General features: G+C 40.3%; 1 protein-coding gene and 1 long non-coding RNA gene across 6 annotated transcripts in view; one reads left to right on the top strand and one right to left on the bottom strand.

Annotated features, from left to right (window-relative positions):
• Positions 1-3,083, top strand: part of rerg (RAS-like, estrogen-regulated, growth inhibitor) — a 40,526-nt gene extending 37,443 nt beyond the window's left edge. For all 5 annotated transcript variants that reach the window (XM_044186614.1, XM_044186613.1, XM_044186612.1 and 2 more), the window contains one exon: positions 1,655-3,083. In XM_044186614.1, the coding sequence (XP_044042549.1) occupies positions 1,655-2,065 (411 nt within the window). In that variant the 3' untranslated portion in view covers positions 2,066-3,083. The remainder of the gene's footprint in view (positions 1-1,654) is intronic.
• A 1,111-nt stretch (positions 3,084-4,194) lies between these two features.
• On the bottom strand, positions 4,195-10,003 carry LOC122871459. The gene is made up of 2 exons (XR_006376873.1): positions 9,688-10,003; positions 4,195-4,412 (listed from the first exon to the last, which is right to left on the bottom strand). It is a non-coding gene; the product is annotated as an uncharacterized LOC122871459 (long non-coding RNA).
• Between the last annotated feature and the right edge of the window lie 2,882 nt (positions 10,004-12,885).

Genomic DNA, 12,885 nt, shown 5'->3' with positions numbered 1-12,885 from the left:
TGCCATGCACTGCAAAAACAATCCATACTTTCAAACATTCAGTTGAGTATTGAAATTTAAACATTTATTCTTCTTAAAAAAAGTGAGATGGCTCCAATTGTTTCTAATGCAAAATCAACATGAATGCTTGGGTATCACCGTGCCCTTACTGCCTTTTCTTGGAGATATTTGACGCTTATTTTGCAAAGACACTTGTTTGAAGAATTGTATGAGTGGATATGAGACTGAATGGCACTTTAAGATGGTAATTTCCTGCAGTCTGACAGAAGCATTGCAGGATCCTGGCCATGAGGGAGAGCTTGAGTAAGTCCTCTGGCTGAAGATAAATATGCTGCAGTGCTGCGTAGGTGTTCTGTTGGCAGCTGATTTCCCCAGCGACACCTCAGCCAAGTCATCTCTCTCTCAGCGCACTGTAGTCTATTTTCAGGATGAGGTCTGGATGTTTCCAGACATGGCTGCGTCAGATTTCAGGCCACTCCTCACTCTGACTGTATCAAAGCATTGTGCTAACTCTATCATGATTTGTGGAGGTGAAGTCTTCATGGTAGCTCATAAATTCAGAGTTCAAAAGTCGGACATGTATACAAACGTCAAACTTTCTTGTCTCTCCTCTGGAGGGATGTGGTATGTGGAAGTGTCCCCTATCAATAACTGCGAGATCAGGATCTGTGTGCCTCCCTCCAGTCAGGTTACGATTTAAAGTCTGCCACATGACCAGTTAAGTCCTGTTATAACTGGACGGACTGTTTCTGCTTCAACATGATCAAACTGGAAGCACATGCCTGAATGTTCACGTTCCTGAGACGGCTGCAGAATTAAATTTCTGTTTAAGCAGGTGTGGCAGAGAGCAAGAGTCAGGAACTGAAGCCAAATGCTTCTCCATGAAGAAACTAGATGTGTTACATACGCTAACATGGCTGAAAACTGCCAAGGCTCAATCTTTTTTTTTAAATGTAAAAAAAAAAGGAATAGAAAGATGAAGTGTGGGTTGACTGAAAATTCTGGCTTCAAACTGTCACCTAAGCAAGAACAATTAAATTTTTTTTTTTTTTCTTGACAACTGGATGATTTTTGACTTGTTTTGAAAAGGTTCTGATCATAAAATTTAAAAGACTAGTTCTATATTTTGGGAAATTTACTTTGCTGAGAGTCACATAAGAAGGTCGATACCACTCCGATTCTGTATGGTAAAAATGAAACAAGCTAGCATCCGGTTAACTTAGCACAAAGACTGGAAACAGGTAGCCTGACTGCCCAAAGGTAACATAATCCAGCACCTCAAAGCTCACTAATTGTCACGGTATATGTCTTTCATATCTTGTTAATTTTTATCACAGCAAAAACAGTTTTACAGAGTAAGTCAATGCTCCCAGGCAAGAAATAGTCCGGCACATAAAAACCCCCGTAAAAACCACAACTTGACGATTTTACACTTCATTTTGTACAGATTGAATCAATGAGATATAGGGAATATAGTGATTAGTGAATTTTATTTTATTTCCTTTGAATAGAGCCAGGCTCGCTGTTTCCCCCTGTTTCCAGTCTTTATGCTAAGCTAAGCTAACTGGCTGCAGCTTCGAACTATTCCTTTAAGAATCTTCAAAATTGGAGTTACAATTAAGTTTAATACCAATTTCTTTTGTCTTCATCCCAGGAGGACATCCAGCAGAAGGAGGGCCACATGCGTTGGGGGGACGGATTTGTCATAGTGTATGACATCACAGACCGGGGAAGCTTTGAGGAGATAGCGCCACTCCGAAGTCTCCTAGAGGAGGTGAAGAAGCCGAAAAATGTCCCTCTGGTCCTTGTGGGCAACAAGTCCGATCTGGATCACGTCCGGCAGGTGGGCACAGAGGAAGGCGAGCGGCTGGCTGCTGAAATGGCGTGTGCCTTCTACGAATGTTCAGCATGTGCCAATGAGGGTGGCGCCGTGGCCGAGGCTTTCCATGAGCTGTGCCGTGAGGTGAGGCGCCGCAAGGCTGTGCAGGGCAAGGCCAGACGCCGCAGCTCCACCACACACGTCAAACAGGCCATCAACAAGATGCTGACCAAGATCAGCAGCTAGGGAAGAGCCAGACTACTGTCCTTAGACACAAGAAATGTACATTTTCTCATGTAAATGTTTCAAGCAATTATTGGCTCAGAAATGGACTGATTTATGTGGAATATGTTATGAATACTTATTCTCTGATCATTTTCCATCAACAATGCTCCCAAGTGCAATACCTTGTCCTTCTGGAAGAGGTAAACGATGATGTCATGCTCATTTGGATCAAAATAATTCTGGATACTGGTGATATGAGATGTTTCATGATGAATCACTGATATGGTGAGGTTCTCAACTTTTTTCTTTCTAACTCTCTTTAAATCAATAAATAAGCCAGATGGTAGTCTGAAAATGATGCATGCAAGCTGTCCTATTTAGCATGCAAAGAATCCAAGCATTTATTGACGTCAAACGGGAAGATTCGTAGTTTCCTCCCTGTATCTTGTCTGTAGGGGGATATTGTGATGTGCTTCGGCCCTCGTGTGTAACTGTTCTGTCAGCGGTGGTCAAAGAAAAATAAGATCAGAGAACTATTAGATAAAAGTAGATCCACTGATCATCCCCCATGTGAACCGTAGAAAAATACCCAGAGTTGTCAATACCTGTCCTTCAAACAAACCTAAAATCCACAATGTTCTGTTGACATTAAATGTTCTGCAGTGGTTCCCTGTGTTTGTCCACAACATGTGTACACGAGATCTTCTCCTGAAGGAACCAAAGCACAGGTTCAAGGCTCATGAGAGAACATTTTTGCTGTTTTCTCTAAACCTACAAAAGGAAACAGTCGCCATCCATCCCAACATGTCACATTCCAGGGATGTTCTTCATGGCTGTAATTTTAATACTGTAAACTACAGTACGTATGACATGGTACACTGCCTTAAGCACTGCTGTGTCTTAGGTGTGTACAGAACCCAAAGGCATCTACATACTGTAAGTGTTGAAATGTAATATGTTTTTTTTCTTTACGTATGTGACCTTGTATCATCAAAACAACCAGCTGAGCACTTGTAATTAAAAACTGAGATATATCCCACCAGTTTGTCTCTTTATGAGTCCATATGTTTGCCTGACATCAATGTAAGTGTCATCGCCGGGTGCAGGATGTTCCACAGAAGCACTTAGCGGTGTACAAAGTTTCAAATAATAACCATTGTGATTGATATGGACGCCTTCAGCCAGACCATCAAATGTCACATGTACATAGTGACAGTATCCAGACGCGCAGAACAGTGACTGTTTAACATCAAATTTATATCCAAGTCCTAAAAATCATTTGCAACATAGGGTTCATCTGGCTTTGTAAGGCATATGCCAATATTTTGTGCCAATGTTCATGTTTTAAATCTCAACCTTTTTCCTTCTGCATGTAAAATTATTCAACAAAACTTAAGTGCACAAAAATAAAAGAAAAAAGTAAAATATCCTGTCAGACAACACAGGCTAAGAGCTGACATTAGTGAAAAGTGTTACCACATAATTTGGGGGTGCTCAGTGATTTGATGGTTTAATAGGTAAATAGAATTTGGTGTCTGTGTAAGTTTCGTTTTCGTGAGGAATAGTGTTTAAGCCTAATCATTATTTTCAGTCTAATCAAATGAAACAACCTGAAAAGTGGAAATCATCCTTTGGCTGAACTGTTTATTATATACCGTACGGTTCAGCATGGTGGTATTTAGAGACAATGGGCCCCTGGGCACACAGACATATAAAAGGCCCCCCTTCTTCTACCAAAGCACCGTACCCATGCGCCATTTGCAGTCATTTTACATATTTTCCAACCTGATTTGCAGGTTAACCCTACTGTAACTCTAAAGTTCTGGTTGAAACTGCACCTGAATTTCAGTGTTTTGTTCACGCTGCAGAAGTGGAGAGGTTTTCTAACTTCTCTCCAAATCTTAATGGCCACAACAGATCCACACTGAAACTCTTCTCTGCAAATATACACAAAATTATAGGAAACTATTAAAGGAAACTTGTGTTGTAGGTCATATTTTGTTAAAGTAGAACTACTCAGCTGTCAAACATATTCAAATTACTTCAGTAACTGAATTAACTAAAATACAATAAAAATCAATGTCAGATCAAACTTGATATTGGCAAATTTAAAAGACCAGGAGCAAAAAACAGGATCTGGACATCTCTGCTCTTGACTGAGCCCTTGGCTTTTTCTTTTTTCTTTTTCTAACGTTAATAACTTCAGTCACTTCAGTCTGTTGCTTTGGGGGTCCCCGACCGCTTGGACTCCTGTGTCTGTGCCCGGTATGCCCGTTCAATAATCCCTCCATGAGCTGCAGTCTCACAAGCAGAAAAGGGTGAGAACCATTGATGTAGGTCAGCACATCTTACTGTTTTCAGCATGGGTCTGAAACACACACACACACACACACACACACACACACACACACACAAACAGATATTCTGTCAGAAATACAACAGAAGAGCAACTAGTGTATCTGTTTTTAGCACAACCAAACAAACTTGCATCGCTTTTATGAAGTCAGTCAATAATAATTACACCTGCGATCTGATTTCAGTTCTGACAGTGTAAAGAGGGTGAAGAGTAAACAGTGAGGTTATCAATACGATAAAATTGTGCTGGATTACATGCATGTACCATTTTCCTGTGAATTCCTTGTGCCCAGGCAATCTGAATGCACTACAGGAATGGCGGACTCCGCCACTACCAATACAACCTAAACGATATAGAGAAATAATTACTGAATGTAAATACATTGAAAAAAATGCAAAACCATAAATAGTTTCAGAAATGGGGTTACATTTCATGAAAACCTTAAGGATTATAACTTCAACTGAAATTAATTGAAATTATTTCTGACAAAGAGGTCTGTAGGTGGCCTACAAATACCACTTATAGAACTACAGTATTTCTAACTCCCATCAATCATTCCTTTTGTAATGAATCAAAACATCCATGTTGCAAATAATTCCCTGTACACGCTATACATGCTGATTTATACACACACTCTCTCTCTCTCTCTCTCTCTCTCTCTCTCTCTCTCACACACACACACACACACACACACACACACACACACATCTCAGAGGAAAAGTTTCCTTCTCATGTTATAGTCACTGATAATACTGGGTGGATTCTTGATACTGTTGCAGCTCACCATTTCAGCAGTCCAGCAGCATTTTCTGGCCAATATGGATGTCAAAATATAAACCTCCTTTTCATTTTTATTGCATTGAGAGCTGAAATTAAAACATATTCACGCAAACTCTCTCTTACTTTCCTATTTAGTAGCCAAGAAAATTAAATCCGTTACCAACTTCTGACACAGTACTGTATTAAAAAGGGAAACCTCCCACTAAATACACCCTATTACTTCAAATAGATTGCTGGCTCAGGGAGAGGATACACAAACAAAAACTGCTTTCTTTAGTTTGGGTGAAGCAGAAAGGAATGGCCCAGCTATCTGGCAGATAATTACTAGAGGCAAAAATCCCATAATAACCAGGGAAAGGAGCCAGAGTGCTCCTCCTCATCCTGACCAGCTGGAGACTGTAAAGGACAGTTCCAGGTTTTGCCATCACTGTAATATGAATTCTGACTGTTTAAAGATGCTTTAAAACTAGCTGTGCTCCCCTTCAGTTCCAAACAGCACATAAAAAACCCGTCTAATTTAGTTAGTTGAGATGATGGATGTGGTGAGATTGTTGTATTTTTACTTCTGACACTGACACACAGGCTGGTGGGCGGGTCGATCAGCTCCAATCACCATCCAGCAGTTTTGAATGCTGCTGGAACTTTGACCTTCAGCTGTACTGGCCAGAGGGTCATTCTCCAGATTTGATGCCCCAGGTGGCCAATAGTCTCTGTAGACTTTAGTGTGTGCTGTGCAACCACATGGCCGAGAGTGCACACAGACACACATTATTTCTCTGCAGCATTAGCGGAAATATCCAGACACAACATTTGAATCAGACAAAAAAAAGTTTTGAGCAAGCAAAATCTCTGAAAACCAGCTTTTTTTTGTGGTGGACACAATGCGATAATTGCATACCTCACTATTTCACGTTTTCTGTGATTGAGTTTGAAGCATTAATTGATTTTTTTGGCCACTAGGTATCTAATATTTACTCTCCTTTCAGCTCTGTTTTGATCTCCACCAACTCCTGAGGAAAATATCTGGCTCTTTAGCTGCTAAATGCTCCACTATGTTCACCAGCTAGCTGCTAACCTTGTCTGTCATTTGCTGCTGGCAGCTGGAAATTAGATATTTTTAATATAAAAATATCGATTAGTGCAGCTTTAATATCAACATTTTTCGATTAAATGATCATATATGAAAAAATAAAAGTTACTTGGATATAAGTAACTGAGTATGAGTATGTGTATGGCCTTCACTGGTCACGCTGTCTTGCTATGGTTGGAGAGAGACGTGTTTAAGACACCCCAGAAGGGAGGGGGCTGGGGTGTGTAACCTCTCTGCAATTTCCTGTCATGCTGTGATGCTGTTGGTGATAAGTGGGGTCGTGAGTTCGAGGCGCTGTGGGCCCACTTGCCAATCTCCATCGCTCTGAAGAAAGACAAACACATGGTGGCTTTGTTGGAAAGGGCGACTGCAATGGGTAAAAGACACTCTATTCAGACAGGGGGGGAGAGATAAGGAAATCACTGAGGGGGAATGAATGAAGGTTGAAGAAGATTGATCCCACACAGTTCTCACTGCCAGCAGGGTCTGCTTCTGGGTTGATGGGACGCAAGCGCTGCTGAGCACGAAGATGTGTGACTGCAACTTGCCTGGGTTTGAGTTCACACAGTTCTCATCTCTGACATCAATATAAGGTAGATGGGAGGAGGGAGCAGAGGAGGAGATGAGATATCCAGGGCGTGAGTGCCATGCTCGGTGAAACTTCACGGCAGGCCCAGGAGGAAATATTTCCCCCCTGTGGCTGTAATTTGGCTCTCTGTGCATCACTGTGCTATAGACACGTTGATGCCATTTTTGTTGGTGGAATTATCAAAATCAAATACAATTAAATCACCTGCTGCCTCTTGGATGGTTAGATACTCCTGTCTGCATATACACGTGTAAATATGTTCATAACTGTTTGAGTACAATTCTGCGTAGACTGTACTATCTGGCCACACAGCGTTGCTCAGTGTCATGGAATTGTAGGTGTTCAATTTTCCATTTTTTTTTTCCGGAGCACTTCATGGACTTAGCATAAAAGTTGAGTTTCAGAGTTCATTCTTGACCTTGGAAACAGAAGATGACAAAACAATCTCACCTCATCTGCTGATGAAGGTCATGTAATGTGGTCAAAAGCTCCCTAAGAGCTACTAAATAGTGATATGGTCAAAAGGTCCAGAAGAACTTTGAATGGACCTTGAGGCGAGCATATTTCTGATTTTTGTGTGTTATTTTTTTTTTCAATCCGTTACCCATCACTGCCAGTTTAAAGTCCTTGAACTGAGAACCCACTGTTTATAACCCAGCTAGGGGAAAATATAACACTCTTGGAAAGGACGTGACTCTCTGGTGGTGCTACTAACATCTCTGGAGGGAAACAAATTTCTCAGAGCGAAAATAATTCCCATATCCCTGGGATATGGGAATTATTGAGGCTGATATCCCCATACATCCTGTTTAGACATGCAATAATGGGGAAAATTAGCTCTACAGTGATTTTGGCACACTCGTAAATAAGCATGTGACGACATTTTGAGTGTCAGGCAGAATAACTGAGATAAAAACACAGCAGAAGGTAATTTATTGTAAAATCAATAAAAGTGATTTTGGATATTCACGTGTACTGTATGTTTATTTGTTGTGAACTCATTTGGCAGCAGACACGTTTTCGAGACCCTCTTAATTGAAATTTTCCATTTTAAGGAAGAGCAGGGGAAAAATAGAAAGGAAAGCATCAGAGTTTCATAGGAGAGGAAATGAAAGGCCTCCACAGAGGGCTAACGTTCCCTCTGTAAACAGGCCGACTCTCCACAGCTCTTCTCTCCTCTTCAGCCCAATCTCTGACAAACAACACATACTTCTTCCCCGAGGGCTGGCGATACACTGACAAGCTGTTTAAGTTGCACTTGAAGAGTTTGTTTCCACAGTGCTATACAATGCATCCGCTTTAGAGGAGAAAAACAGTTCATCTTCCAGTGTCTTTTAAATGTTAGTCTGTGTAAGTCTTTCATCAACTTCAGACTGTTTCTTAACAATAATTGTCATATTTTACAATGAAATGTACTTTGTAACGCTTTCACACACAAATTAATGAACTCATGAAAGATCCACTAATTTAAAAAGTGTCAATTATTTTTGGTGAAATATTGCATACAGTACCTAAAAATTCAAACATGTGATAATTTTTTATGGAGAGCTGTAAAAAGAGTGTTTCTGATTATTCCTAATGATTTTGGTGACCTCCTTGGACCTTTTCTGTAGGGCCACCAAAAGCTAAAAATATCACTTGGTTTGTACACAAGAAATATCAACATTTCAAGGGGGTATTGCCACGACATGTACTGATCACATCAGTACATTTTTTTTAACCAGAGGATGACCATTCCCACTTTAGACACACAGTGACCTTTATGTTAGTGCCACCTTCAGGATAAAATCTCAACTTTTCACATGAGATATCTAAAAAATCTAATAGATAACTGAAATGAAATCTGACGAGCACGTTCCTGCTCCCGAGAGGAGAAAGCCTTTTGATTTTAAAGCAATAGTTTGACATTTTGGGAAACACACTTATTTGCTTTCTTGCAGAGAATTAGGATATAGAAACTAAATAGGAATCTAGAGACAGCAGGTGGTTAGCCTAGCTTCCAGTATTTATGCTAAGCTAACCATCACCTGGCTATTGCTTCATATTTAACGGACAGACATGAGAGGGGTATTGATCTTCTCATCTAACTCTTGGCAAAAAAGCGAATTAGCCTATTTCTCAAAATGTGCAACTATTCCTTTAATGAGCCCATGACTTATCTTGTACTGGTAGTTTTTGAAAATTACTGAATGATGGCGTCAGTGGACCTTTCTACCAGGGTGAATATAGTGCTATGGAATCACAATGAAGTGGTGTGTAGTACAGTATACAAACCATTTATGGTTTGAAATGTCAAATCCGGCAGTATACAAGCCCGTCACATTCATGGTCAGAGAAGCAGCAGCCTGAAGATATCCTATAAGGCATTTCACATGATAAAGACAACATGCTTTGTGGAAAATCTCCTCTTAAATCTACATGCAGAGCGCTGTTAGTGTGCCGCATTCATTTTTTTTTTGCTTTACCCATGGTGGCATCTGATCATGCAGATAGATTTGGATTTATGTGCTGATGTTTTGAGATATCTATCTTTGAGGTTTCTGCTGTCAGCCCAGTATCATGGAAATGAATGGAATTCACCGGGAGAGTTTTCATTGGAACTACTTTCCTTACCGTAGAAAGAGTCCCGATAAAAACTATAAACAGCGACGTATGTGGATCAGCCTCACTAACCAAGACACTGTTTCCATAAAGACATACTGCTGATGAGTTTTTAAAAGTTATTTGTCAGTGCTTTGGATAAAACAAACACATTTTAATTGCCATACATTGTGTGTTTCTTTCAGTTTGTGTGTGTGTGTGTGTGAGTGTGTGATTTGGGCGAATACCTTTGCATAATGTCTTGACCCAACATCCTGACACAGGAAAGGCATGAGATTAAAGATGGAAGATGGGAATTTAACTTGTGGCTCGGGATGTAGAGCAGGTCGTCCAGTTATGCGGGGCGGGTGGTTCGATCCCCGGCTCCTCCTGGTCGCATGTCGAAGTGTCCTTGGGAAAAACACTGAACTCCACACTGCTCCGGATGGTTAGGCCAGTGCCTTACAACTACATTTCGTCAGTCTTAATCTCTTTATGTGTCCATAAACATGGAAACATGACGGCAGTAGAAATGTGATGAACTGTGGCAACCAAAGAAGAGGATTTCCATCTCTCCGTTTCGTTCTCTATCCTGTGCTCTATGAAGCATTGCAGTTGCCATGGCAACCAAGGCCTTTCCTTGTTTTAAAGATACTCACTATGGTGACCAAGGCATTGTTGTAGAGTAGGCAGGTCTGAGAGGGAAAAAAGGGTTTCTCACACACATACACACACTCTCAAGTGTGCTAATACAGTACACTTACAGGTACATGCACACAAACCCACCCACATGTGCACAGGTACCGCGGTTAAATGATGTGATGAAAGCATGTGATGCATGCTGAGACCTTCAGGGTCTGACATATAAATTGAGCTGAATAAAATAGAGCAAAGGTTAAATATGGAGCTCCACTCCACCCTTTAAAATCAATGCTCCCTTTCCTGAGGGCTGTATAGTTACACACTTCTACCTGCAGCATGGGGATGAATCATCAGCTTTCATGAGAAAATAGGATTTGTAGTCATCAGAGTGAACAACATCGTAAAACAATGGTAAAAGCTTTCATAAAATCCAAAAGTCAGGCTGATTTCTGCTCTGTTCTTCTGAAACTCCGGCAGTACTACACCACCCGCAATCCACACAATGGAATTGTTTTTGTGGTAACCTACGGCCCTCAGGCAGCAGCCTTGTACCCACAGCTGCACCACAGGAGTGCCACTGTCTCACAGTTAAGTACAACCTTGTGCTTCAACAACATTTAATACAATACTTAGTGAGTTTTGTTTTTAGTTTTTATTGTTTGGTGGTTTAGTTCCTTGTTGCTAAGCAACATTTGGTTGCATCCTTCCTGTTCACATTTACCTGGACAAGTCCAGCTCTGATACTGTGGGATTCAAGCTGCATTAATGCATTTTTGGTCACTGGACGGCAGAAGAACACCCTGACATACGTTAGTGTGCTGCATTGCCTTATAAAGTTAACTTGGCTAATGTGTAAGCAAACAATTACCTTTTTACACAGACCAACATTAGCATTCATTCTGAGTTGTGTGTGTGGCCACCTGATGAATGTCAGTCCAATATTCCCTTGGGTTTGGTCTCCACCAACTCTTGAGAAAAATATCTTATTGGATGTTGCTAACTCTGTAAAACAAAACAAAAAATGAGCTGAAAGACTGTAAAACACTGAGGGGAACTGCTGAGTTGGGTGATAATCCTTTGTGGGTTTGTCACTACGGGTGAAAACTTTTGCTTTACACAGTCATTTTTAACATTGTTAATATAAAAACTATTGATTAGTTCAGCTGTAATATTTCTGCAGGATTCACATTATTTGGGGATGTTTTTGTCATGTCTTATGCAAATGCAGCTTTTCTCTTTATAACTGTCGAGTAAGAGTGCAAGACTCTGCTGTATATTTTTTGAGTGCCATAAAACTGTGTAACATAGGAAAATGGAAAATAAATTCATGCGAAATCAATTTCTTTAAGAGCCCGTAGCCGTGTTTGTTGAATCCATCAACCTATTATTCTGCAGGTAACTCACATTCCACAAGATGAAAGATCATGTCCACAGGAAAGAGGTAGAATGAGGATAGATGGGTTTTGTTTGGGAGGACAACGCCCCCTTCTGGTGTATTTATTCACCAAAGGAGTGTGTAACAAACTCTGATTTCCACCCAAAACAGAACATCAAGATGGGACGTGGAGATTAAAGACACAAAATTCAGATGATTATTTCCCTTTTTCTGAGAAAATAGATACAGTACAAAACAGTGTTGTGGAGATGGAGCCAGAGTGTTTACAGGCATGGTGGCTGCAGACAGGCAGGGACCTGCGGCAGATGAGCGATTTGACATTCCACTTTAAGAATGCAAGAAATCACTGGCAGCAGATTACCATCAGGCTGCCAGTGGCCTGGTATGCAACACGTGTCTCAGAGTGGGAAACAAATGTGAAGCACAGGACAAACTGTGAGGACGTTTCAGGGTTCAGGGTGTCGTAGAGGGTCAAAGGTCGACTGGGGTTTTGAAGGATAATACCGAACCTGAATACCTACAGGAAGAGAGTTTAATCCCTTTTTAAGGATAACTGAAATACATATACTGTGTGAGGTGAGTTCTTTGTGAACATGGTAGTTAATTGCATTGAACTGATAAAAATTGAAGATAAGATCATTTCCAGGAGAAGCATAATGTAATGTTATGTAATGTACTGTACTTTATCTCTAAATCGCTGGGTAAATCAGCTGCTGTTGAATGTAGTCAGGGTGGTCTGCTGTCTACAACCTCCACATACTGTACAGGCTGCGGCGTTTTTAGTCTTAACAAGTCTTTTAGTCTTTTATTAAACTCATCATCACTTTATTTTCTTCTTTGAGACCAGCTGGAAGGACAACAAATGTTATCATAAGGAGTGAAGCAAACATGAGGGGGAAGCTTTAATTCACTACCTTGTTTACAGTTAAAACCACTTTACTTCAGATTAACTCTGATGGTTTACAAGAATGTTGCAAGTCTGCTGGACACATGTCTTTACCTTTCTTTGTAGGATATATTGTACTATTAATGATGATAAGTATTTCTACATTTATTATTTAAGGAAGGTTTTAGCTAGATGTGTCTAAGATATGGAGCAGATATGTGCGGAGTGTGTGGAGTATTTGCAAGCTCATTTAATGACAGTGCACCTTTTTTGGTTACGTGCTTTGTATTTATCAGTAGTGGGATGCTGCAGACATGTGGGATGTTTAGCATCATTAAGTTTTGTTAATTTTCTCATTAACATAGGAATTCAGATACCACTCTGTTTACAGTTACAGTAATTTGTATTGATTTAATTAAATAAATTACAATATTCAATCATTTTAAAAAATAACTTATCATGTAAAGATTCCCTGCGTTCAGATATTAAAAGGTGTAGGCAAAGTCTCATTAGTCTGTTTAT

The sequence above is a fragment of the Siniperca chuatsi genome, linkage group LG23, assembly GCF_020085105.1.
Source record: "Siniperca chuatsi isolate FFG_IHB_CAS linkage group LG23, ASM2008510v1, whole genome shotgun sequence".
NCBI lineage: Eukaryota > Metazoa > Chordata > Actinopteri > Centrarchiformes > Sinipercidae > Siniperca > Siniperca chuatsi.
The sequence above is the reverse complement of the archived record's forward strand: the minus strand, read 5'-3'. Positions and strand labels throughout refer to the sequence as shown.